Here is a 25,955-nt window from a genome sequence, read left to right as displayed (position 1 = left end):
AAGACTTGGTGTACTGACAGGTCCTCACAATATCCAAACATCAAACAATAAAATCCACTCTCACATGTCAAACACCATTGTTCATTCTAATTACCAATAAAAAGAACCAGAGGAAATAAAACCAGCAAAATTATAATAAATATGGAAATAGTACATCAAATGTCCCTGCAATCAGTAAAAAGTATTGATTATGTATAAATCTAAATCTGACTGTACAACTTGGCACTTCTTATTATGATGTGTAATGAATGAGTTTGAACAAACACTGCTTTATGACCCTAAGCCGATTTTTTTTAATTTCAACTTCATTTCCCAATCAGTAACATTAAAGATTGCTGAGTCCTACGTGTATTCAAACCTGTAAAGCTGGCATATTTATATGTTCTCTTTGAAACAGTTCTCTAACTGCATGTTATTCCCTTGATTTTCTTTTCATCACATGCTGCAAACGTTACACACGGTTCTTTTACTTTTCTGCAACAAAGCAGACAATGGAACTTCGTGACCAAATCTTTTGTGTAGTCCTTTTTAGCTTTTATTTGAGAGAATAGTGTTAAAGAGGAGATCAAGCAGCTTTTTGGATAATGAGTAAAGTCTGTCAAAATCGACACCAATAGTGATGCATTCTTTATTTGTCTGAATGAAGCAGCTTAGTCTCCATAGCTCACACTGCTACCTGCGGAGAAGCACTTAGCTTAATTAATGCTTTTCTCTTTTAACACTAAACACATGTCAGCTCAGGCAATCAATATGATGCTTCCGCATGATTAATTATAGATCATGAAGCTAGGTGTCAGTAGCTTTATAATTTCTTGTTACGCCCTTTCTTCAGCGTCGACTTATTTTATTCAAGCACCGTTAAGAGTCAGATAATGTTTGCAGCTAACATCGGAGCTACAAAGTGGCAGTTCAACACTTGTGACATCTTTTTGACATCAGCACGAAAGAACCAAACACTGAACTTAAGCATTGATGTTTGTCAGGATAATAAAAGCAGAATTCTTTATATATTTATATATATATATATATATATATATATATATATATATATATATATATATATATATATATATATATATATATATATATGTATATATATATATATATATATATATATATATATATATATATATATATATATTAACCTAGATTATGATATAAAATATTTCAGTTTTGGTATATTCCTTTTCCTTCCACTTCTTTCCAGTGTCGAACTCCCATACGTTTCCTGGACGTGCCTATATCTAAATCAGGGATAATGATATTTCAGACTCTCACCTAAATGTCACAATCAATGAGTTTGACAAAGTTCACCTCTCACTTGGATGAGAGAAACTCTTGGAGGCACTATTGGTGGGTTCACATTATTTCTGCTCTGGAGACATTTAGGGAACATTTTGTGTCAGTTAAGGTCTTGTCTCCCACCCAGGGGATGTGACATAATAAAGGGTGAAAAAGCAGTGTGCCAGCTCAGCTTGATGAAATCTTATCTGTGCCACTGATTTTTGCTTCTTGCCTTGCCTCTGCTGGCAGAACGCCTGCAGTTTGTGCCAGACGAGAGTCCCCGGGCTGCCTGGGCAGAAAGGAGAGAAGGGGTCCCCTGGAGAGCAAGGAGTAGAAGGCTTGGTGGGAGAAAAGGTACTCTTAAATCAGGTGTTTCAATATATTTTTGCATCACTATGTATAAAATGTCATGCAATACTTTAGGCACCCCTACCTAAATCCTCAAAAAGAAATAAGCTTTTAGGCAAGACTTTTGTGATGTGGAAGTTTTGATACTAAAGCTGTTAGTTATTTCAACAGACTTAGACCAGAGTTAACTTGTTGGGGCAAAAGATTATTTACGGGGAATGTGAATTGCCAAGATTTGTAAATAATCCTCAAACCTTGCCCCTATATGGGCAGCTGGGAGCTCCTCTAAGCAGCTGCTCAGCATGCTACAAATTAAAATTACTGACTATTTCCTCAGCTCCTAATATGATTAAACAATTGATACCCACAGAAAAACATCAAACAGACATGAAACAGAAAACTGTGTATTTGTACTGATGTACCAGAACAGAGGAGCCTAAACTTTTGCATTCACCTGAGTGCATACTCACTGGCTATTTGTATTCTAAACAGGGGGATTCAGGTGTAAGAGGTCCGATGGGTAATCCTGGGAAGGAAGGCCCAAAGGTAGGCAAAAGAATATCACACATTAATAAAGCTTTGTGCATTTAATGGAACTGCCACAAAATGAATAATTTAGTCTCACCATATGGGAAGAATCTGGAAAATGAATAGCATCATTCTGGATGTTGTTGCTAAAAAGTGTATTTAATCTAATAAATGTAGATTTACTCTGACAAATGCTTTTCATAAGTTCCCTTATGTGTCATTGCTGAAAGCCTAAACAGCTGCCTAAACTTGTATTATTATTAGTATTATTATGAACGCTAGGCTCTCTCTGCAGAAGTTGTTGCCATGGATACAGTCTTGCAGTGAAACAGGCTAGGCAATTTCAAATTCTCCGCTGGAAGAGACATTTTGAAGTTTACACCCATCAGCCTTTAGTTTGAGGCTTTTTCATGGTTGGTGAAAAACATTCACTTTTCCTTCCCTCATTGGTTCTGCTGTCCTGCAGGGTGTAAAAGGAGAGCGAGGGTTCCCAGGCCCGACTGGAGATAAAGGTGATGAGGTAAGTGGAGAAAAAACATGAATCCAAACAAATGAATCCACGGGTTATCTCCCCATCTGTAAGTCATTGCGACATTGAGAAATAGGTTTTTCAAAAGAATGTAAATGTGTGTAATTTTGGCCACTTGGTGAAGCCTTTCTGCTTATAAAGAAGTTATCAAAAGGTGTCCACAAAACTGCATGTCTGCTGTGATCTGTTCCTCTCAAAAGCGCTGCTTTATAAAGCTCAATGGCTGTTGAGTGCGTGTCTGTGTGTGTTAGTTAGAAACAAAGAAGAGCTCAGAAGCATTACAATGTGTTTCACCAGAAAGTCGAGGGAGTTTACAATCCATCACACTTGGATGCAAATGGTCGAATTTGTGGGATCACTTTGAACACTGTTCATTCCTCATGTTCTGCATGCTGACACAGTCACTGTTGTCTCGTGGGTATATGTGTTAGCTACTTTTCTAGTACCTTGTGACACAGTATTTTTTAGCTTGTTCTTATCTTATAGGTACTCCTAATGATGGTCAGCTTTGTTTTCTTGCAAAGGCTGTATGATGTTCTCTGTTGTGGTTCTGCATTCGAAATAATGAGGTCAATAATAAACTGCAGAACCATGAGCTTATGGAATGCACAACTACTCCTGCCGCCACGGTGAGGAATAAATATTCAAATAGAAAAAGTGCTCCCACGGCGGAGCTGAGCCTCAAAAGAACCCAATGCAAATTATAAACTAAAGGAAGGGCACTTTACAAGCAGTCTGGCTAAAATGTCTCTTTATAAGGGAAACTGAGTGACCAGAGTGCCTTCTGTTTATATTGTCCAATTAATTAATATCATATAATCTTAGAATTTTACGCTCTAATAGAATCATTAATTTTCTGCCAGTTTTCTTTACTGGCGGTTGCTGGGGCAACAGTGTTGCTTTTGGCCTGGATGATGTGTTTGAACTCTTTATATTTTTCAAGAATAATTGTCTGCTTCTCCGTGGTGAAGTAGGCGTAAAAAAAGACTTCTCTGCAGGGTTTTTCCATGTTTGTGATTGGTCAGATACTCAAGCACCACTTCTGATGGACTGGTAAGCTATCTAGGGTGTAATGATTGCTGGGATGGGCTCCAGCTTTCCCTGCGATCCTTAATTAGACTAAGCCGTTAAGGAAATGAATAAATAAATGAATGCAACTCCTTTTATGTGCATGTGCACTGATCAGGATTGGAATTCCCTGGGTTCAGTTACCATGTTGATAACCAGCCGCTTAGGTTTGCTTATCAGGATTACCAATGTCTTGGTAAACCAATCAAGGTTATGGATTGAAATCCTGGTTTTGTTAATCCTGTTTCATAATACAGGCCTCAGATGTAGCAGTTGGTTGTCTAGTGTTTTCTTTTTTAAGGGCTATTGCTTTCTGGTGTATCTTCACCTAACTGGACCTAACTGCCCTGCTAGTTAGGTCCAGTTATGTTATGTATACACAGTAATAAACAATTCTTCAAATTAAATTAGTAAGTAAGTAAATAAATCAGACCTAAAAAAAAAAAACTAAAAAAAAAACAGAAAATGAAGTGGAACCTGATATCCTTAAAGTTTCACTTGGCAAAGCAAATTTGTTTGCAACACAGCATTTAGACCATTATTCTGCTTGCTATGATGCTTCACAGGAGAAGTGGAAATAATAAGAAAAGTGAAAAGAAAAGCTGATAGAAAAACAAAACAATCCATCACACTTGTAACAAGGCTGTTTAATTAAAAGGTCATACATTCAGTAGAGTGCAGGTCAGAACTTTACTTTTTTCCCAAACTACAGAGGTAAGAACAGCAATTAAGTATATATTCATGTTTATTTTTTTACTTTTTATCTGTTAGTTCTTATTTAAATTAGTGTATATAAAGTTAGACTGTACATCATTTGCACATGTAATTGTAATACAAATATTGTTTTAATGAATGTTATCGAATACAGAAAGTATAAAGGCTATTTTCATATATTTATTGTTTTTATACGCCTAGATAGAAATCTCTGGTTCAACGGAACAAAATTAAATACAACTTTCTGTCTCTTTTCCTGAATTATTCTGTAGAGTTTTACAGAGGATTTCTTTAACCTATCGTCAAATGTATGAATTACATGGTATCCATGAAATAATCATGGCTAATATTGATTTAGTGGCTGGTGCACCCCAGGGTTGCATTTTGTCTCCCTTGTTGTTTGTATTGTACACAAATATGTGCCAAAGCCTCTATGAGAACCGCCATGTCATTAAGTTTGCTGATGATTCTGTCATAGTTTCTCTGGTCTCTGGTGATGTTCTTGATCATGGCCCTGTCTTGACTGACTTTCTTGAGTGGTGTCAGTCTTCTTTCCTGCACATAAATGTGTCAAAGACAAAAGAATTGTTGATAGATTTTAGGAAATCCACTCCTGCCCTCCCTCTTGCCCTGATAAATGGACAGGTAGTTGAGGTGGTGCATCAGTACAAGTACTTGGGAACAGTACTGGACAGTAAATTAACATTCGACACCCAGGTTGATGCTGTCTGTAGTAAAGCTCACCAGAAAATGCACTTCCTTCGTAAATTGAGATTTTTTAACGTTGACAATGTTTTTATGAAAATGTTTTATTCCTGTTTTGTGGAGTCAACTCTTACCTTTGCTTTTCTTTGCTGGTTTGGCATGTTAAATCTTAAAAATCGAAACCGCTTACAAAGCATAGTTAAAGAGTGCAGTAAAATTACTGGCTGTCATTTAAGTGATTTGTGGGATCTTTACAAATGCAGGGCTGTATGCAAGGCAAAGAAAATCCTTGCAGATCCTGCCCATCCTCTGCACAGGCAGTTTCAGCCATTGCGCTCAGGCAGGAGATATTGCGTGCCTAAGTTTAAAACCAATAGAGTCAGAAACTCCTTCATCCCAAGAGCCATTGGATTTTTAAATGAATCATAGTTGTTAATTTGCTACTTTTGGCGTCGCTTCATGTGCTGTGATGTTCTCATCTTACCGTGTTTCCACTGTTATTTAACTTGCCTTTTATTATTTTATTATTTTTATTGTTTGTTGTTGTTGACTGATTGCACTTTTATGCTACTGGCTGTACACAAATTGCCCTACAGGGACCTAATAAAGTATTGAATTGAATTGAATTGAGCTTTTGGCAGTATTTTATAGCCTTTAATTGTGTAAAACAGTAGCAAAAAAGGACCACAAAGCAGAGCCCCCCCAAAAGCCCTTTTCTTCAGATTTGAATCAAATATGTAAATAAAACAAACATTTTGGGTCTGACTTTTTTAGATTTAGAATTTGTTTTCTGGAAATATTAGTAGTTGGGTAGATGGTTATGGATAGATGGATATTTTTATATTAAATTACTTAAAACAGACTGTGCATATTGATGGACATAAAATATGGAAATGTGCCAGAGTTAGCCAATGGCTAATTTCAATCTGTAGTCCCTGGCAGATTAAGTAAATGTAAATACATACAACAATCATGACAAAGATTATCAACACAGATCAAGGAAGTTAAAAAGAAATTGAAGAGATCAAATCAGGAAAAGTTAAAAGAATATGCAAAAATCAAGACAAAGCCAAAAAAAGAGATAGTCACCTGGCCTATTCCAAAATAGGCTTGAACCAATAAATTGGATGTTAGCTCTCCAGTCTAGCATATCTGCTCTGTGTGCAGTGAGCTGTGTAGTATTCAGCATGGCCAGATGTCCACTTCACTGATGCAGATGGAAACAATCCAAATGTACTGACTGTAATTGATGTTTTCACACAAGACAACTTGTCTTAAGAATTATGAAATCAATTTCTCAATTCATAAACATCTCAATATGTACTCTTAAACAGCTGTGAGCTAAGTGTAGGGCTCTTAACTGGCTGAATATTTTGCCTGCCAGTGTGCAAACGTTCTTTACTCTTTCTCTTACGCATGACAGTTGATTGGTTGAAAAAGGATTGCAAGAAGGAAATCATTGTGAAGAGGTGATAATACGGTTATTCCTTTCTTTCTTTTTTTAATATTGAAAAACTGTTTTCTCTAATATTTTCTTCTTCAGGGGCCACCAGGAGCACCAGGAATTCCTGGTGTGACAGGTCGTACAGGAGCCCCGGTAAGAAATCTGCCATTTGTCTTTTACAACTTCTTGACACCAAATCACTGCTTTGATGTCTATCGGTCAGGTTTTTGGCAACAGTAAAGCACTGTGATTTTGCTCTAGTTAAGATTTTCCCTGACATTTGCTGGGGCACAGATAACAGAACCATTTCAATTATGGTACTGCTGGATCACAGTGCTTACAGTCAACCTAACATCTTTCATGATCAGCTAAAAAACAGAGTAAGACTTTCTGGCCCTGTCATTATCTGGTTTGAGTTTTGTAAGATATACAAGACTATGGTGTGTCTACAGGTAGCCATAAATGTGAGCACGAATAACCTGTGAAATTACCCAAGTTTCAATTTTGGGGCCACTGTTGTTCAACATGTGAATGCTCTCACTTGCACAAACAATGAAAAAAAATGACTAAATATGTAACCCAAATTATGCTGATGACAAATCTACACAACCATCTCACCAAACGCTGATCAAATTAAAAATGCTGCCAGAACCTTTTGCAGTTAAATGAAGGAAAAACAACACTTTTTGGAGCCAATGAAGAAAGATAAAAAAAAAAAAAAAAAAAAGAGTAAAAATTCTGTTTTCAGCTTCAAATTTTCAAACTTTGATGTAAAGGACACACAGCTTAACTTTCTGACCTTATAAAATACCATGTTCCAGACTCGGTTGATGGCCCAGTGATATGTATTTTGATCATTTCTGGAACTATTACTACCTAGCAACATCCCAAAGCTGGAAAAAAAAACACTACACAACTTTTTCTTCAGCTGAGTCTGACTTTACCCATGGCATCAAACGCTAGCAAGAAGATATAACCACACCAGCTGTTTTAAAGGCACACCATGGCAGATTTAGCAAAGAAGCTCAAGAAGACGTTATCAGAGGAAGAGAGTAAAGGAAAGAAGGTAAGAGATAAGACAAGAGTCAAGATAAGGCTGTCTTTTACTGGCTGGAGAGAGCTCACAGTGCAGGTTGGATGCAAGATGGATGCTGAAGTAGCAGTCAAAAGGGGTTGCGCCATTGATAAAAATCTATGAAAGTTCTGTTGTGTTTCTTTAAAAACCAACCACCGATCTGGAAATGTGGGAGTAGTCATGAACTCACACCTGAATTTAAGCAGTAACATTTAAAAGCATATTAAGAATTAAAAGACTGATGTCTCAGCATAAATTAGAAAATCTTGTGCATGAATTTATCTTTAGTAGACTACTGTAACCCTATGCATATAGTGGATAGTATCTAACAAGTCCATCAGACAGCTAATGTTAGACTTGGAACACTGCTGCATACAACTACATTGTAATATAACTCCAGTCCTCAGATCTTTACACTATCTTCCTGTCTGTCAAATAATTTACTTAAAAAACAAACCTGCTTTTAGTTGTAGCGGAATAGGCCTCTACAAATTATGAATTTATTAATTACCTTGGAGCACCACTCATCACCTTTAATTAACCTAAGATTCAGGCGGATGAGACACCTGAAATAAACTCACTTCAATAAACAGTCTCAGTTTAAAGGAGTAAATTCTAAGAACGAATGAACCAGAAATTGTGCATTCAGAAATTATGACAAGAACGGATGAATTGATTATAAATATTTATTACAATGATGGTAAACATACAGCAGTGAAAATGAGCAATGATGGAGAGGTTATTGGTGAGATGGTATAATGGATTTGTCTGCATGGAATTTCATTTATGACATTAATAAGGAACGCTGAAATTAATTAAATGAGATGGAGCAGGAAGAAACTGGTTGGAATTAAGCAAATAAATCGGGATGATTATCTTACTTAAATCTTTGATAAGAACGTGTTCAATAATTCTAAATTTGGATAAGAATTCAAATTTAATTATTTAATTAGAATTTGATGTACTGGTTTGGGACATCACAAATGTTAGAGCGCTATCAGATCCTACTTGAACGCTGAATCCGGAGAGAGGTCGAAGCGGGTGGTTGGTTCCCTATTCGGCGCGTTTCCGGGGGATTGGATCCCTGGAGCGTCAGATGGGTAGGTCTATGCAGCTACTCTGGGCTTCTGGGTCCGTTCAGCGGAGTTCCAGAGCGGTGTGATGATGATCCAGATTGTCCCAACAATAGATAGTTCCAGATTTTACATGTTGAGACGCATTGGAAAAAGTTGGAGCTACGGTTCTGGTTAATTAGTGATCTCGGGAAAAATACTGGTTACAAATAAACACTTGTTGTACTTTCTCCCGTTCAGAAGAACGGGGAGGTAAAAACTTATAATGAAATAACTAAAAAGAAAAGAAGACGAAAGGCTAAAGAAAACTAAACAGAAGACAAAAGCTTAGACGATGACAAAAAGACTGAGAATTAGGAAAAAGCTTAGACTGAGAAAGTCGGGCTGCCAGTCTAATTTAAACAGACCCGCCTTTCGAACTTCCAGCCAATCATGAGTTGCTTCTGTCAGAGGCTGACCAACCTTATCCAATCAGGTCAGCTCCAGTTCCTTCCCTCTGCATCTCATTAGTGTGAACAGGATACTCCCAATTCTTTGCTTTGTTTGACTCCAATACACATCAAATCACATTCTTTCAGAGTTATGCAGATTCCTTGTTTGCTGGGGAAGAGAAGCATTTTATAGTATTACTTTCACACATGAAAAGATTGGCTACATGTATTTTTATTAAAGGTGGATTAATTAATTGTCATGACTCGTCCTCATCGGGTAATCCTAAAAAGAAAACTCACATTTTATTCATTCACATTAGTAGCTTAAGAGAGGTCTGAAGCTAGGAAAACATAATCAACAATTATTTAATGCAGTGTTTATGATTAATATGCGTGTGTGCTCAGTTCAAAGAATTAAATCACATATCAAGATAAAATAATGGAAAAGAAGAAATTCAATCAAAAACAATTAACCACAGTCATTCAGACTAAGTTAAATTGGTTGGACAGCTTGAAGAATAAGATCATGAGGTTAAGTTTCCTTCAATTGGGGAAAGAAGTTTGAATTTCTTTCAGTCTCTTTCTCAGTCAGGGGAGGGGTTGTTCTGGCGCCATGAAGTCTGGTACTTTGATGAAGGTGTCATTTTTGACAAGAACCAGGGTTTGGTCAGATGCGACTCTCGGCATCCCCCCGACCTGCAACTATAAATTGTTAGATGTTCTACTCCCTTTGTGTTGACACAGCCGCATTCTGTAGAGAGAAAAGGGTGTAAATCTCTGGGTGTCGTCTTCCTTTTGGGTCAAATGGGTCACCCTCCTTGTCCTGTGGACCAGTCTTACTGCAGAGAAAGAAATGACAATTTCTCTTAATTTCTCTTAATCCAGTTCTAATGTCTTTGGAATGTCTTGGAAGGCCGAGATCACTACATAGTTTACAAAGCACTGAATGGTTTGACAGCAAACACATTCAGGTCTATTTGCAGTAGTTTTAAATCAAGCTTCAAAACATTTCTGTTTCCTCAAACTGTAACTCTTATTTCTTACCCTGTATCTTTTTTTTATTTAAACTTTTTCTGTCTTTATTGAGTTTCTTTAAATTTTTTACGTTTGTTTTTCAACTTTTTTCATGATTCTTTTGAACCCCACTGCAGTGTTTTTATTATTGTATGTAAAGCACTTTGAATTGTCTTGTACATGAAATTTTGCTATACAAATAAACCCACCTATTTTCATTAGCTGCCCAACAAAGCACAATAGTGCATCTTATTAAAGAAATTGGATTATAACTGAAATTGTGAAAATGCTCTATTGCCTCATTGGATTTTAGATAATTACTGCATAATTGTTACATGTCGCACCAAAACTGTTTCTTGCGTTCGTGGCTACTGCACCGTAAACTCTAGGATCATGATTTGTAATTAACTAGCTATCTTAAATCCATCTATTTTAATTAAATATAAACATGGTAAACACATCAGTCCATTTTGGAAGTATAGTGACTTAGAACACCAACTTAAAGTTCATTTATAGCTAGTTGAATATATTTTGTTTGCCCTATAAATGCAGTTGGATTTTACATTAAATCCAAGTTTGAAATAACATTGACTTTCATTGTAGACTCAATCATTTTGCATTCATTTGGTCCAAAAACATAGTTTGCAATGTGCAGGAATCTGATTGGAGGTATTTCTGCAGGAGTCAGTAATCTAGTCCAGTGTTGATCTATGCTGTTTATCTTGTTGCTGGCCAGTACAGTTCATTTATTTTCTCAGTATAAGCCATACTTTTCTTTTTTCTAACCAACTTATAAGCTATATAACTAAACTAAAGCCAACCAGGTATTCCTTAGCTGATAGCACTCAGGCCCTGACATGCAACTTCTTTGTCTACTTCCAGTGGTTATTGTTTTTTACATGTTGCAGAATTCAGGAGTGCTTCTAATATCAGATTTCATTGGAACAATGCTGTTCTGTTTGCAGGGGCTCATGGGAAGACCCGGTCCAATGAGCCAACCAGGAGCAAAAGGAGAAAAAGTAATTTGTTTCATTGTTTAAACATTTTTTAATATATGTTCCAATAGACTTTACAGAAATTATTGATTCCACTTGCATTGCATTAAAACTCGGTTTCCTCATTTAATTCTAACTATACAAATATGTGCCGATAGAAAAAGACCACTGTTGTATTTCATGTCTGAAATACAACAGTGGTCTTATAAATAAGTTTTTCGGTTTTTCCTATCAGTATTGTTGTATCGTATATCTTAAAGACAGATTGGTGGAATAAATAAATGCCAAATAATCTGAATTCTGACAAAAAAAAAAGAACAAGACAATAAAGATATTCAAATTTTGAAAACCTTTCCTTAGGGCCACATGCATCAAAGTGTAAGGATGCATATACTTTAAGATAATCTTTTTTCCATTTAAGCAATTAAAGTTCCATACCAGTGTGTTACATTAGTCTGAAACTGTACTTATTAAACATTTCCATTTTTATGGACATATTTAAGAATTGCTTTGGTTTGTCTTTGACAGGGAAATGAAGGACCCCCAGGAAGACCAGGGCTGCCAGGACCTCCAGTAAGTTCGTAACACCTCAACAAGATCCAGCTGTCAATACTAAACCTCCATCAGTGTCACTGGTTTTGTTTCACCTCCTGCAAGTTTAATGTAATTTTGTTTCTGATATTTGTGTCGTTATTGAGTAACGGCCATCTGTTCAGCACTTGTGTTTCGCCCAGTCGAACAGCATTTAATGTAACAAGAAAAGCATAACTGACAAACAAGTACAAACAAGATGAAATCGGGGCGACCTGCTCGCTGGCATTGAATCATGTTCCATCCCTTTAAAAGGCGAGTGAGTAAGCACTTCCAAAGGCAAATCTATAATTCATCGGCAGTCCCCTTGAACCTGCCATGCCCCCCCCCCCCCCCCCCCTCACCACTACACACACACACACACACACACACAAAACCCGGTCTCATAAACCTGCAGCCTGGGAGGACAGGGGATGGCTCAGTGGCCTGAAAAGGGCACAAGCATTCGCTTACTTCTAAATGAGAACCTTGACTTCTTTTTCATTTACAATAGCTGCCCTCTACCAACCTTTCATGGGAAAACACCCTTTTATGTTCTAATACTACCCAAGAAGTCACAATTGCCTAGTTCTCATAGCCAAATCTTTTTTAATCACTCTCCTCTTTGTATTTCTGAGACACCCTCATTTTTTAAATTAGGACTGGCTGAAGGATTATTGGGTCTACTGTTCCCTATTTTCTCTTGCTCTGTTCTTTCTCACTCTCTTACTCTGTGTGTGTGTGTGTGTGTGTGTGTGTGTGTGTGTGTGTGTGTGTGTGTGTAATCACCAAATGAGCTATTGATCCCTCTCATGTAGCTTTTAAAGGCTTAGTAGTGTTTAACTGCTCCACACCTACTGTACAGTTTTCCACGAGGACACTGTGTACTTAAAACTGTCTGAGTATCTGAAAAAAGATGGTATTTGCTCTTGTGTTTCAGGGGGTGGAGGGCAATGGGATGAGCAGTTTGTACAAGTTGCAGGTAAAGGCCGTTTGAATGATTCCAACTCAATTCAATGATACAACGCCTTCAGTCATACTGGCAGAAAAGAATTTCTTCTTGCTGTGGAAATGTGTTTGACCTACATTGTAAAATATGTAGTCATTACATAAAGAAATGTCTTTGCAGAGTGGTGGAGCTATTTTAGGACCCCCTGGAGCTCCTGGTGCTCCGGTAAGTGTTGTTGTGCCTGAAGCAAATCCTTTACAGTGTGCTGTGAAGGAATGGTAGCAAACAGGCTTGCTGATACTATGTGAGCTGCAGAGCCTGGGAGAGCTGAATAACAAATAACCTGACCAGCCCTTCAATGTTATCTTGGCTTCTGAAGCTCTTATATCACAGTCAATCATGCTCATTGAGAGCTGGTGGTTGGCAAAGGCCAATAGGCTTCCTGACTCTCAAACAGGTGCCTCTGATCTACCCCAGGACACACAACATCATTGATATGCAAAATGGTCTGCAGAAAGTTCAGCTGCTCTGCACAGTGCCAAGCCGAAGTGACCCGATTTGCTTATCGGTTCCTCCTGCTCCGGCTTATCAGACAGTTTGTAATCGTGTCCAGTCCTGAGAGACATTCAGTCACAGGCCCTGCAGGGATCCATCCAGCAAAGCGAACACTTAAGGAGGTGACAAAAATCGGACTCTGTGTTGTCCCCTGTGCACAATGCACATGAACTATAGCTAAATCTTAAGGATGCTTCAGTCTGTACTAGATCCATCACAGCCCAACAGCTCCTCAGGAGCAATCAATAAGAGGGCATCCTCGTCAGTGTTAAAAGGGACTAGCCACACAATTTATCAAAAACTTCTTTTTTTTTTATGTTGAAAAATGCTTGATCATAACCAGATTGGATTATGTAATCCCTGTTTGAGACAAAGTTACAGTGTTAGCATGCTTTATAGACACAGTGAGAAAAGTAAAACACAAATGACTCCTATAAATTTGAACAACAATAACTTGTAGCTACATGTCATTGGAGACTGTATTTATGACTTTTATGGTAGCGGGTGTCACATTCATAAGGGTAATCTGTTCTGTTTTCTTCTTTCTTTAAAGGGTCCCAAAGGAGATGAAGGACCTGCAGTGAGTTGAATCTTTTCATTGTGGAGTATATATTTTGAAAGCATTCATCTTTTTTTTTTTGTGCAGCTTATACAAAAGGAGAAGTCAGAACTGCCAGTTGCTTTCCATCATTATCTCTGTGGTTTTCCACTGTACAACATAAGTCAATACAGCCTCAAGCCTGAGCACTTAACCACTCTCAGCAGAACCCCAACACACAGCAAAAAGAATGACTTTGTCTTCAGCAAATATGAAACCTTTGTACCATATTGCCTTGCCGGTGGGATCCCACAAACCCTGCACTTTAAATGTGCCCCTCTACAACAGTGGCTTTGAATCCGCGCACACTCCACAAAGACATGGAGCCAACTTGACATTTTTGCCATCAACTTGAATTCCATACCCTCATGGGGCCAATTGCATTTTTTATTGTTTTGTTGCAAAGTGATTTTTCACCAAGATGTTAATTTGACATTTTAATAAATTGTGTGACCGGCTCCAGTGCTGTGCTGGAATTGCCCCAATCCGTCTCACAGCTGATCCTCTGGCTGGCCCGCTCTTCCCTTAGCCACAATACTTTATTCATGACAATCTACATGTGTGACAATTACCTGGACAATCAGTCTATGTCGGCACCGCTTGCCCCTCTGTCCTGGGTAATGACGTTTCTCCGTGGCAGTTTGAGTAAGAGGAGGTAGATAAAGGCCACCACTTGCTCAAATACAGGGAATGGGTCTCTATTTTTAGAGCCAAACGAAAGTCTTATGGATCTACATGTGCTGGTGGACATTTGTGTTGTCCTCTTGGGTTTAGTTTCACATTGATGCATAAAAGCTTCCATCAACACCCAACAAAGAATATTTATAGGAGGGATGATGATATTAGAAATATTAGCTTGTACAGAGTTTAATTGACATGTTTCCTTATGCATTAGCTCTTGTCTGTATTTATCCATATTGATGTTATTCCATTTAGCTGCAGCTTTGTGACAATACCGGTTACTTTTAAGAAGCTTTACTCTCCTATTGCCAACTGTGAAACAAAAAAATGTTCTTTGTTGGAAAAATGTTGAAAGTGGAAGCTGTCACTACATCTTAAGAGTGATTTCTTCATGTGGTCTACTTTCCTCTTGCAGGGGGAACCGGGAGCCATGGGTTTACCTGGTCTTGAAGGGCTACCTGGTGCCAAAGTAAGAGAAATTTCTCAGTTTTCAGTGCTTTCTTAACACTCTCATTATAAAACATATAAAGAGTTTCTTTCTAACAGGAGATATCCATCTTAAAAAACAAAAATGTCTGCCAGTGTGAGAGTTAAAGACATTACGGTTTTTAGCTGAAGTTATGACTCAGCTTAAGGGGAAACAGTTTTTAGAGGAATTCAATTACTTGGGTTTGTGTTTAAGTATCGCCCAAAGGGATTTTAGGTTGACATTTCCAAATAGTATGTACAGCAATTTGGAGCATAAGCATTAATGTAATAGCTAACAATCTGCAGAGTGAATCGCTCGTCCTAGATGCATTTTCCTTAAGAGAACAAAACTAACCGGATGGAACTTTTCACAACTGCCTGCATTAAAAATCTGGATGAAAAAAGTCCCCACTGATTGGCAGTGTGTGACTGCATGTTGTGTGGAAGTTTTGTAGGGATGGAGCAGTTACTTCCAAAGTAATTTGTTCTACTGGGAAATACTGTCAGAGATTCGACATATGAGTGTTTGTGGTTGACAAATGGAGAGGACGTAATTTCTTAATGTGCTTGTTTATAGTTCATTTGTATGTGTGCTTTTTATGAGTAGATATATAAGTATTACAGGCTTTTCTCCCTCCTGCATTTAGTCAAAACCATAAGAGAACATTCACCATAACCCTGTTTATTCAGTTTGCTTTATTACTATCTGTGTCTATTTGACATGATACGGATGTGTATTTTCTTTATGCTGTGAGTCTTTTAATATACTTGATATGCGACATGTTTTCAGGGTGATATTGGTTTGCCTGGTTCCCCTGGGATTCAAGGTCCTCCAGTAAGTATGGTTATTTTCTAAAATAATTAAAATGATCATCTTCCTTGATCAATCATTGTGTATTAAGTCTGCTGGCAACAAGTCAATGCTGTTTCATTAAGTACTGAAGCAGCCTTTAGAAGTGAAGTCCCATAACATTCATATTTTCGATTAAGAGCTCTGTACACCTGAGGTCTGTTCAGTTGATTTTCTGTGCAGCTGCAATATAAACGGGAGCCTACAGAGGTGCTGCAGATATGACACTATTGAGAACCTGTCAAACAATGTCTGTTCTCTTCCTATACATGTGATTGACAGGGGAAGCCCGGCGCTCGTGGAGAGCCAGGGATCCCAGGAGAGCCGGTAAGCCGCAGCCTTCTAACTCTCTTTGAACTGTCAATCTGCGCGTCATTCCTTTGTCAGCGCCGACTGACAAGCCGGCTGTCTCTGTTCTCTGACAGGGTGAAAGGGGGCCGATCGGAGAGACTGGATTCCCGGGACCCGAAGGTCCCCAAGGGGTTCCTGTAAGGACAAGAATTCACCCCCTTTTATACTTTATAATCAGCACTAGATGCTGCTAAAGCCAAGTAACTACACATCCATTGTTGTTGCCCTGTTATAGTGTCTATGTGGATGGGAGGAACATGATTCAAGGACAATATGAATGAAATACCTATGTTAGCCACTACTTATCCTGTAGATGATTACATTCTGCTATGTAATCACTATCAGAGATAGTTTCTGTAATTTTCCCTGTAAGCGCACAATGGAACCATGTTCGCTCAGCAATCAGGATCATTATCCCTTGGTTGAGATATCTCATTAACTGTGGAGATTACTAGGAGTGCAACAGTGCTGATCCAATCGAAGGTGGGAGCTGATACAAAATGTCTTTGTTTGTGTTTCGCTCTTTGAGCAGGGGAGACCTGGAAGAGATGGAACTCCTGGACTCAAGGTGAGTTATGCGAACATGTTTCAAATCCCCTTATAGAAAGTGCTTTACATCAGCCAAGCTACAGAAAGATGGCACAGCAGATTTTTATCCCCCACCCCAACCCCCCAACCCCCCCACCCCACCCCAGCTACAGCATGCTTTCTGCATTAAACCTATTTGCATATTTGAGATTTTAATGATAAAAACCAAATGGAATCCTGCAGATTTAAGGCTTTGTTGGCTTTTAGTCTTTTTACCCTAATTATACAGCTAACGCTCCCCGGCAATGCTAAAATGTTTGTAATAGAGGCCAGTAGACACTTCAGTTTAATTATGCATTGTCCTGCTTGGTGAATCTGGCAGAAGTTTAAATAAATTCAGCAGAAAAGTCTGCTTTTAGGTGACTGATCAAATTTATTCTACATGGTTTACCTCATGAACACAAAATGGTCTTGCAGGATTTAGAACAGATCTGCCTTAATAGCCATTCTCAACACATTATATGACTCAACACCCAAATTTGACTGATGATTATTACTGTTTTGCTCTGATATACATGATTTCTTTTCATCGCATACCTTAATGACAGCCCCAGCACTTTATTGTTTGCTTATTCTACTTATTTAATATTACTCCACCATGATCTAAGCATTCCACAGAGGCTGTTTTCACAGACGCTGACTTTTCAGTAGGGCAACAGTGCCATCTAGTAGGTGGCTTTGCTCCTCCGCTTAGATTCCTTCCTCACTGCTTTGAGGTTTAATGTAATGCCCAGGGAAGCACATTTCAGTGGGCAAGATGATAGATTTAAGCTTCCCATCAGACAGTGGGGAATACAGCGTTCTACAGATTAAAGCAGGCAAGGGAGACTGGCATCACAAAGCGATGCCAGCTTTAAAACCACATCATGCCTGATTGTCTTTTCCATGGCTCCTGTAATCCACCGGGAAATTGATACAAACATGCTCCCAGAGGTATTGCTGTGAGCAAAGTAAAGGGAAGCAATGAGGAGTGACAGGAAGGGACTGGAAGACACAAGATGTTGTGACATGGAGCTGAAGACAGGTATTCTCTTGCAGCTCCTCTGTACAGTGGAGACAGCTGGTGGGAAAGCAGGCCTTTGTCAAACAAAACAGGAGTGATACAGAAGAGCAATGACATTGCAGAAGGTGAAATACTGTACTGGGAGATATTATACAAGCGATCCACCTGAGCTGGGTTAGGAGCAATCAATGCACAGTCATCTGAAAAAGTGTACATTTTTCAAAGTGAAGCAATTCAGGAAAAGCTTGCTCACAGTTTCCCTTCAGGCAACAAAACAGAATCCTCTGCAAATATTAGAGAGAATTTAGTGATCGCTGCTTCACATGAACAGAACTGGAAAATAGACGGGTAATGTAAACATTTTCCTTCAGTAAAACTGACTGAAAGTACATTTTTGTTTGTTTGTTTTCAAAGGGTGACGCAGGTAGAACAGGTGACAGGGGATCCAAAGGAGAACGTGTAAGTAACCGCAATCCTGTTTTCCCAAAAAGAAACCATTCTCATGAGCCAAACTGAAATGCAAAAATGTGTTGATGGAAAAGTAATGAATAATAATAAAAGTCTTCACTTCAGCACAAATATGACTAATCCCCACAAGCACATAAGCACTAGAAAAAAGGCATTTAACGCTCAGTGCAGTTCTCTATTGTATTTGCAAAAGCTCTGTCACACTTGTGCAGTAATCTGTGGCAAATGCTGGTAATAGAGGATACAAAGTGAGGCTTTTAGCTTTGCAGCTGCCAACAGAATCCTAATACAGGTGACTGACACTGGCACATTAAAAGAGAGGGGTCACTGTGCACAGTAGGTTAAGTGATACAGTTGGGCCTGGCAATTACAGTTACAGTGATGCAGCCAAGAAAGATTGCTTGTTACACAGCAAAACTTGCACACATTCTGCGTCACACTGCGATGAGAAAGTTTGGTTGGGTCTCTTTACTGCAGGGTGATCCAGGGATTCCAGGAGAAAGAGGCGTTCAAGGCGAAAGGGGCCGCATTGGAGATCCTGGCCCCAGTGGACCGATCGGACCACAAGGTGTAAAAGGCGATCCTGGTCCTCCAGGAGAGTTGGGGAGTGTAAGACTCCTGGTAAGTAGTAAAACTGTACATACCTCAGCATAAACAGATTATCCTCCTAGCTGATTAAAATTTCCATCACCCAGCTTGCTCCCTCAGCTTGTGTAACTCGTTCAGCTCTCATTCTCTGTAAGGAAAATGGTGTGGCTGCAGCTTTCTGCATGAAACATCAAACAAAGCTGTGCGAGGGAGCTCGCTGTTCTCTTTCTGCTCAACGCTTCCCACTCCTGATCATCTAGGCACAGCAGAAGGTCAGAGAGGGAGAGAGACGGAAGCAGGAAGACAGATGTACGTGGGCGTGCCAAGAGCTCTGCAGAGCAGAAAAAACACCTCCATCTGTCACAGACATTTTATACTCGCTGCCGTTATATAACATTCGCAGTGACGAAAAACTGTTCTGATTGCAAAGATTCAACATTCAAGCTGACTATTGTTTTCCAGTTTTGCTGGTGCTGCCTTCGCAAGTACAGTTGAGAACAGTTTTAATGACTGACAAAGTTATGGGTAGAAGAGTAAGTACCTGATGCATTTAGGTGTGGAACTATTTTGTCACTGATATATGTATTTGCGGGTTCTTTTTTTCTCTATTTTAGCTGTTTACCAAACCATATTAACTTGTAGTTATGCCATAACTAAAGCACAGACTCCCACATTTGTATTTAGATGATTTACACTAAATTTTGACATTTTGATTTTGATTTGTATTTAGATGATTTACACTAAATTTTGACATTTTGATTTTGATTTGTATTTAGATGATTTACACTAAATTTTGACATTTTGATTTTGATTTGTATTTAGATGATTTACACTAAATTTTGACAAAAGATGCAGGAAATCCAGCTTTTAAAATATGCAAGGTGCTGTTCTTTACTGGCTCAAATTAAATAAGACAATTGGCTCCAAAGCTGTTTCAGGGACGGTTATGTACTGTTCACTTAGTAGTTTTCCATCAGTAAAGTAGGTAAAAAGTCAGTCGTCCTGGCTAGGAAGAATGAACATTGAAATTTCTTGCTGTGAACCGACAGCATGCTATCATACGAGCTATCCATTCAAGTGAAACATGGACATCCTTGGTTTCCAGAACAGAACAGGATTAAAATAAAGTATATTCTCAGTGACAAAATCAGCAATTTATTGTATTCTGCTGACAAATGAGTTAGCTGATGGAGATGGCAGCAAAAACAGGTTTGGGTGAAGAGACAACAGGATGAAAAACAAGAAAAAAAGGTTTGGAATGGATAATGAACCCAAACATAAAACAAGTGAAGGTTTTGTGATGCTGTGAGCTTGTATATCTTCCAATGTCACAGAGTCATTAGTGTTTATTGATGATGTGACAGAATGCAAATTAGGATGTGAACTATTTAAACCAGGGGCGACGATCTACTATCCTTCAACTTTTAGGGCATTCCTTCACCAGCACTTTCTAAACAAATGGCTGAATTCACTCATCTGCACGTCATTCAGCTCTGCACGGGCCAGCAAATGAGCCATTCATTTCATTCAGGTGTGCTGAAGAAGGGTTGCATCTAAAAGTTGCAAGATAGGCAAGGCAAGTTTTTTTGTATAGCACCTTTCATGTACAAGACAATTCAAAGTGCAAAGATAGTTAACCTCAAGGGTCAGACTCGGGCACCCTTGATGTAAACTGACTGTACTGTACATATTTCATGAATGTATGTATTTTTGCTGGTTTATCTTGTTATATATTTGTACACATATGATTCTAACATTTCTGCACAGACTGCGTACTTCCTAAACTGGACATAAAAAGCATCACTTTAAAGAGTCATGAAGTGAAATGTAATAATCTCCACTGAATTTGTTTTATTTCGTGCAGAGATCTTATATTGAATTGCCGTTCAGTTCATCAAGTTATAAAACACATCTTAATGTGTTTTATGGTGTGCTGCTCTCTGTTTCTGTTTTGTAAATATGCTTGGTTTAAAGCGTGTCTAGCAGGAATTTTTGAGTGGAGACATGTAACAACTTACTCAGTCTCATACCATGACAGCTAGAGTCTTTGCTGTGGATCCTCTGCAGCCGGTTCACTGTGAATCAAAGTTTGGCTTGTTTCGTCGCTTAATTGGATTTCCTTTCTCGCTGGTCTGAGTTAAAATGATTTAGTAAAGTCTTTTATTCTTCTCACCCACAGGATGATCCCAGCTTCACACAGGATCTCAAAATGTTTATCCAAAGTGAAGTAATGAAGATTTTTGAAGGTACAAATTGCTTTACATTGAATTTAGTTGACAGGATTCTGTCCAGCTTTATTGTCCGCTTCTTAAGACACCTGTACACGTTCGCTGTGTAATTTTTTTTTTTCTTGCCTTGTAGAGAAAATATCAAGTGCAGCCATGCTCCAGAAGACACCTGCTGGCATCTTAGCTTCACAGATCCAAGGACCTCCAGGACCCCCTGGCCAGGATGGATTACCAGGCCCACCAGGAGAGGCTGGGCCCCCTGGACCTCAAGGTAGGAGATGAATAAAACATGTAGAAAACCTTTAAATAAAAATAACCACTTCAGTTAAAATAGGACAAATGGCACTCACAATATTTGAATGCTTGTTGGTGAACATGATTAACCATCTGTTGTCTCATTTAACTCAATGTTTAGTGATCTTTGTATGTGTATACTCCATTGGCGCTTTCACAAGTCCAACTAGCCTTCTGTATTGTCACATTCACATAGCCTGCTGAACTTAACAGAGACCACTTTGTATTTTCAAGATGCAGGCTGTAGGGTTGCATCTCATAACAATAACTCAAACATGTTTTGTTATAAAAAGAGTTGATATGAAATACAGCAGACTGGCTGGATTGGGGTTGGGCTGACGCTTCCACTTTGTATGGATTCATGGGTATTTCTCTCTTGCATAGACCCATATATCAATGCAGACTGAGGGGCGGGGAGCAGAGGAAAGGCCAGGAGTGTGGTGCACAGCAGCTCTCTGGGAAATATGAAGACAAACGAAGAATTGGCTGTGAATAAGAGAAAATGTTATCTGTGTGGACAGGAAAGAGCTCCATTATTGATACCTCACTCCAGGAGAGAAAGCTTCTAAAACACAAAAGGAGCCTAGTCAGGAAGGAGGGTGGACATTCTTTATCAAACTAATACAACTCTCCGACTGCTCACTCAACACTAATGGTTTGCTGGTCAGGATTTGTACCTCAGACTTGTTCAGATTTGTATTGTGTCTGCAGGACAACTAAGGTATCTTAACTCTTAACTTTTGAAGAGGAGGAGTGTTTTATGTGTCGGTGCAGATCAAAGCACCACTGCATTGGCCTTTCTCTTTGAGCTTTGTATCTACCTCACATTATTCAAGACCATTTACATTTTAACCCACTGCTATAATTTAAAATGCTACTTCCATTCATGAATAATGTAGTTAAAGTAGGCAACTACTCTACTCTAAATATTTGTGTGGTGGTAATGCTACAGGCATTACTACACATGTCCTGGATTTTGTTTAGCTTGTTTTACGTTTTTTTTTTATGCTTCAAAGGAGTGTTTTATAGGTGATTTATAATGCAGCTTTGCAATAAATATTTATAGAAAATAAAGAGAAAAGTTGTTTCCCTTGATAAATCAAGAATTCAACAACTTCTTAATTTTTTCTTTGTTGACTTGTGCCTCCACTCAGCTGGTGAGAGTTTGGGGTAATATTTCCTCATTATTTCTCGTTATCCTCCACTGGAGACTGTGCTCCTCTGGAATATCCCATTTGACTTCTTCTCCATTGTGCCAAAATGAATTGTTTATGGTGAAAAATAACCCCTCTGTTGGATCCACTGTCCTTTTTTTTTTCTTTTTTTTCTTGCTTGTGGTTCTATTACACAGGGGAGGAAGTCTCCAGCCGTTAGAGCAGGCCCACAAGGACTTGAGCTGAGGAGCAGCACTTCTTTTATTTCCTCCCCTGTTGTAATTGAGTGCTCATTTATCATTCTCTTCATCTTTTGCTTTTGAGATTGAAATGTAAAATCTCTCTGATGTTAGTTATTGAGTTTAAGTGCACAATTTATGAATTCTGCATTTTGTTGTTTTAACATTCTTCTTTTCATTTTGTATTTCAGTGACTTCTGTATATTAATTCATGTTTACTTGTGTATATTAATTCATGTTTACTTGTGTGTGTGTGTGTGCGCGTGTGTGTGTGTGTGTGGTTTTTTTTTTTAAATATATCCATCAGGCTGTAAATTCTGGTTAAGAGCTGCTACGCTGCTTCTCCTGTACAATATGACTGTGTCACTAAATATCTCATTGTATCTGATGGAGCAGCTGCTCAGAAAAAAAGCTGTTTTGTTTTGTTTTTTTTGTATCGCATGCTTGTAGTATGAATACAGTGATGCTGGAGTCATAATGTTTACAACAGTGTATAGCAGGTGCAGGATTGCGGTCCTATCACTCAAGCATGACACAGCACTCTTTGGCAATATTATTTTTTGTCGACACATTTTGTCCATTAGTGACCCAGGAAACAATTTGTTTTCAGCCAAGTGCGCCGTATGGCATTTTCGATTTTATCAGAGTGCACCAACCCAGTGTGCCACCCAAGCTTATTGCTCTGTGTGCTATTCAGTATTTTTTTTTTGCTTAAGGTACAGTGCGCTTTTCTCCATGGAACGTCTCCTTCCTGAATGAATGCCCCAGGCTCTGTGAGTGTTGAAAGAAGTCTCATTATTGTGGCAATGTGTGGATAGCCCCTCTCTCTTTGAGATTCAGTTTTGGAGCATTCATAAGCCTTTCTTCTGAGATTTTCTCTGACATGTAAGCGTTGAAGCGTTTCCCCTTTGGGCCAGGCAGCGCAATGCTTGATACTCCTGTCAATGTTTCTGATGCACTCGATGCAACCGTTGGTTGTGAAACTCCATTTCTTTAAGTGCCTCATGGGGAAATATTATTGCAGTCCCTCACATTCTTACTGGTATGCTACTGTTTTGAACTCTAAAGACTTACTGGCTTTGCATGCAGTGGGAAAGCCTTGGAATAATGATTGTGTGTTCATTCTTTTAAACAAAACACTGCCTGGTCTGACATGAAGATTTTATTTTATTTCTTACTCATGGGTCTTGATATATAAAGCATGTGCTTGTGATCATCAGTTGTTTTTTTGGCTTTGACGTAATCATTTTGCAGCTAGAAGAACCGTAAAATAGAATGAATGGCATCAAGGCCGAAGTTTAGTATCTATGAATACTCATAAATAGCTTTATGCATCTGTTAATTTTCCTGAAAATGTACATTTCTCCAGAGTCCATGTTTTCACACCTCATCCATGTATGTGACCTCTGGTTGGAAAAAGCCTCCTCGCTGTGTTTTAAAGTCTGCAAAGGAATGTTATTGTGATCTTTTCCATGATATTTCCCTTTCCAAACAAATGACAGAAACTTGAGATCCACAGTAGTTTCTTTCTCCAACTTCAGTGAAACCTGCGACCCTCAGAGAAAAACATGAAATAACTGCTTAGATTTAGATTTTAACATGTTGTGGTATTTATACTAATCTTACTAACTGTAACTACACTCTCCTTAAACATGACACACGGTTAGACTTCACTTTTTTGCAGTATTTGTTCAGAATGCTGTGTGTATGTGTGTTCTCAGGATACAGGGGTCAGAAAGGAGAACGAGGGCAGCTTGGGTTGGGGTTAACAGGAGATCCGGGACCCATGGGGCCACCAGGTAGGACCGCCACACAACAGGCATCCAAATTTTCAACTTGCGATTGGATGTAATGAGTGAGAAATATGTTGTAGTAAATATTACAATCCAATAAGGGATTTGTGTGAATTCAAAAGGAGAAAACAAATTATGATACATCATTTCAAAGAAAATATCAAAAGGAATCAGTAAGTTCTTCCATGCTGTTGACACTTTTTAAATGCATTCAATCATGAAACTAGCAGGGTATTCAACCAACGTAAACCTTTTTAAAGGTCTACAGTCCCTTTTTGAACTGTGATTACGCATCCATGATATGCTGACATAATTTTTTTTATAAAAAAAAAGTCTTTTTTTTTTCAAATAAATAAAAATAATCCATTCTAAAACTTTAGTCATTTTTATTGTTTTTTTTTTTTTACTTGTCTTCTTGGGCATTATGGCAGCAGAATGATGGTCTGGCTACTGTGTTGTTTTTTTCCAAATTGAAGAAAAGTTTTTTACATTTTTTTTTTTGTTTGTTTGTTTGTTTTTAGTCTACAAAAATCTGCAATATCCAATAAACGTGAGAATCGCAGTTTAAATCGAATTGGCACCAAAAAAAATCGGAATCAAATCAAATCGGGACGAAAGCATATCATCCCAGCCCTATGCCAAACCGTATCATACCAGTACAGTTGTTTTTTTCTTCCAGGCATTTTTTTTTCTTAATGATGCGTCAGCAAGTGGTCTAAGTTTTCTTGGCAAAAGTCTTTATCATACAGTTTAAGTCTAGAAACTTTACATTGGGTTTATGCATTACGGTCTAGCAGGTGCCCTCAGAAAGAGATTCAAATATAATCCACTGAGAAACAGAAACCACAATAAAATTTCAAGAGTTTTTCCTCTGACAATGCTTCAGTTCTCCAGCAGTTCTCATAAAAACCATCTTGGTAGATTTTGTGTATTCCCTCCCAAAAGCAAACAGACAAATATGGATGAGAAAAAAACATCCTTAATGTAGGTATTAATAATTTATGCTAGCAACAGGACTGAATCAGCAATGAACCAAATGACTTTGTGGTGCTTGATAGAAAAAAAAGCATCTAAAGAATTTGCATTTTTAAAAAAATACTTACCAGAAGCCAAGAAATTTTCTTGACTTTTGTCATTTTTTTTTGTAAATTTTAAGACTGGTATTCTCTTGTCACTTCAGCACTCAAGAAACCCATCAGCCACAGACCATTAAGGCTGAAGGAAGTAAACTATTTGTGGCTATATATAAGAACTCTTACCTGGGCTGCCACATTTGTGTCAGAGTGACCAGGCACTGCACTGACAGCCATTCCTCCTCCACATACACCCCTTCTTATCAGTTTTTCTTACCTGTCCACTGAAAGGAAAGA

The 25,955-nt window shown here is 38.4% G+C and overlaps 1 protein-coding gene across 4 annotated transcripts in view; it reads left to right on the top strand.

The window, feature by feature from the left end:
* Positions 1 to 25,955, top strand: part of LOC306762248 (uncharacterized protein) — a 119,570-nt gene that overhangs the window by 87,465 nt on the left and 6,150 nt on the right. For 3 of the 4 annotated variants that reach the window (XM_079248689.1, XM_079248688.1, XM_079248687.1), the window contains 19 exons: positions 1,534 to 1,638; positions 2,125 to 2,178; positions 2,627 to 2,680; positions 6,720 to 6,773; positions 11,179 to 11,232; positions 11,737 to 11,781; positions 12,719 to 12,760; positions 12,908 to 12,952; positions 13,836 to 13,862; positions 14,977 to 15,030; positions 15,820 to 15,864; positions 16,162 to 16,206; positions 16,305 to 16,367; positions 16,763 to 16,798; positions 18,236 to 18,280; positions 18,767 to 18,910; positions 21,057 to 21,123; positions 21,239 to 21,376; positions 24,514 to 24,591. In XM_079248689.1, coding sequence (XP_079104815.1) covers positions 1,534 to 1,638; positions 2,125 to 2,178; positions 2,627 to 2,680; positions 6,720 to 6,773; positions 11,179 to 11,232; positions 11,737 to 11,781; positions 12,719 to 12,760; positions 12,908 to 12,952; positions 13,836 to 13,862; positions 14,977 to 15,030; positions 15,820 to 15,864; positions 16,162 to 16,206; positions 16,305 to 16,367; positions 16,763 to 16,798; positions 18,236 to 18,280; positions 18,767 to 18,910; positions 21,057 to 21,123; positions 21,239 to 21,376; positions 24,514 to 24,591 — 1,195 coding nt within the window. Of the gene's footprint in view, positions 1 to 1,533; positions 1,639 to 2,124; positions 2,179 to 2,626; positions 2,681 to 6,719; positions 6,774 to 11,178; positions 11,233 to 11,736; positions 11,782 to 12,718; positions 12,761 to 12,907; positions 12,953 to 13,835; positions 13,863 to 14,976; positions 15,031 to 15,819; positions 15,865 to 16,161; positions 16,207 to 16,304; positions 16,368 to 16,762; positions 16,799 to 18,235; positions 18,281 to 18,766; positions 18,911 to 21,056; positions 21,124 to 21,238; positions 21,377 to 21,783; positions 24,592 to 25,955 lie in introns of all 4 variants that reach the window. The other variant, XR_013771495.1, reaches the window with a different exon arrangement.

The sequence above is a fragment of the Telmatherina bonti genome, assembly GCF_933228915.1.
Source record: "Telmatherina bonti genome assembly, chromosome: 11".
In the NCBI taxonomy this organism is placed as follows: Eukaryota; Metazoa; Chordata; class Actinopteri; order Atheriniformes; family Telmatherinidae; genus Telmatherina; species Telmatherina bonti.
Note: the sequence above shows the minus strand (reverse complement) of the source record. Positions and strands in the feature narration are given on the sequence as shown.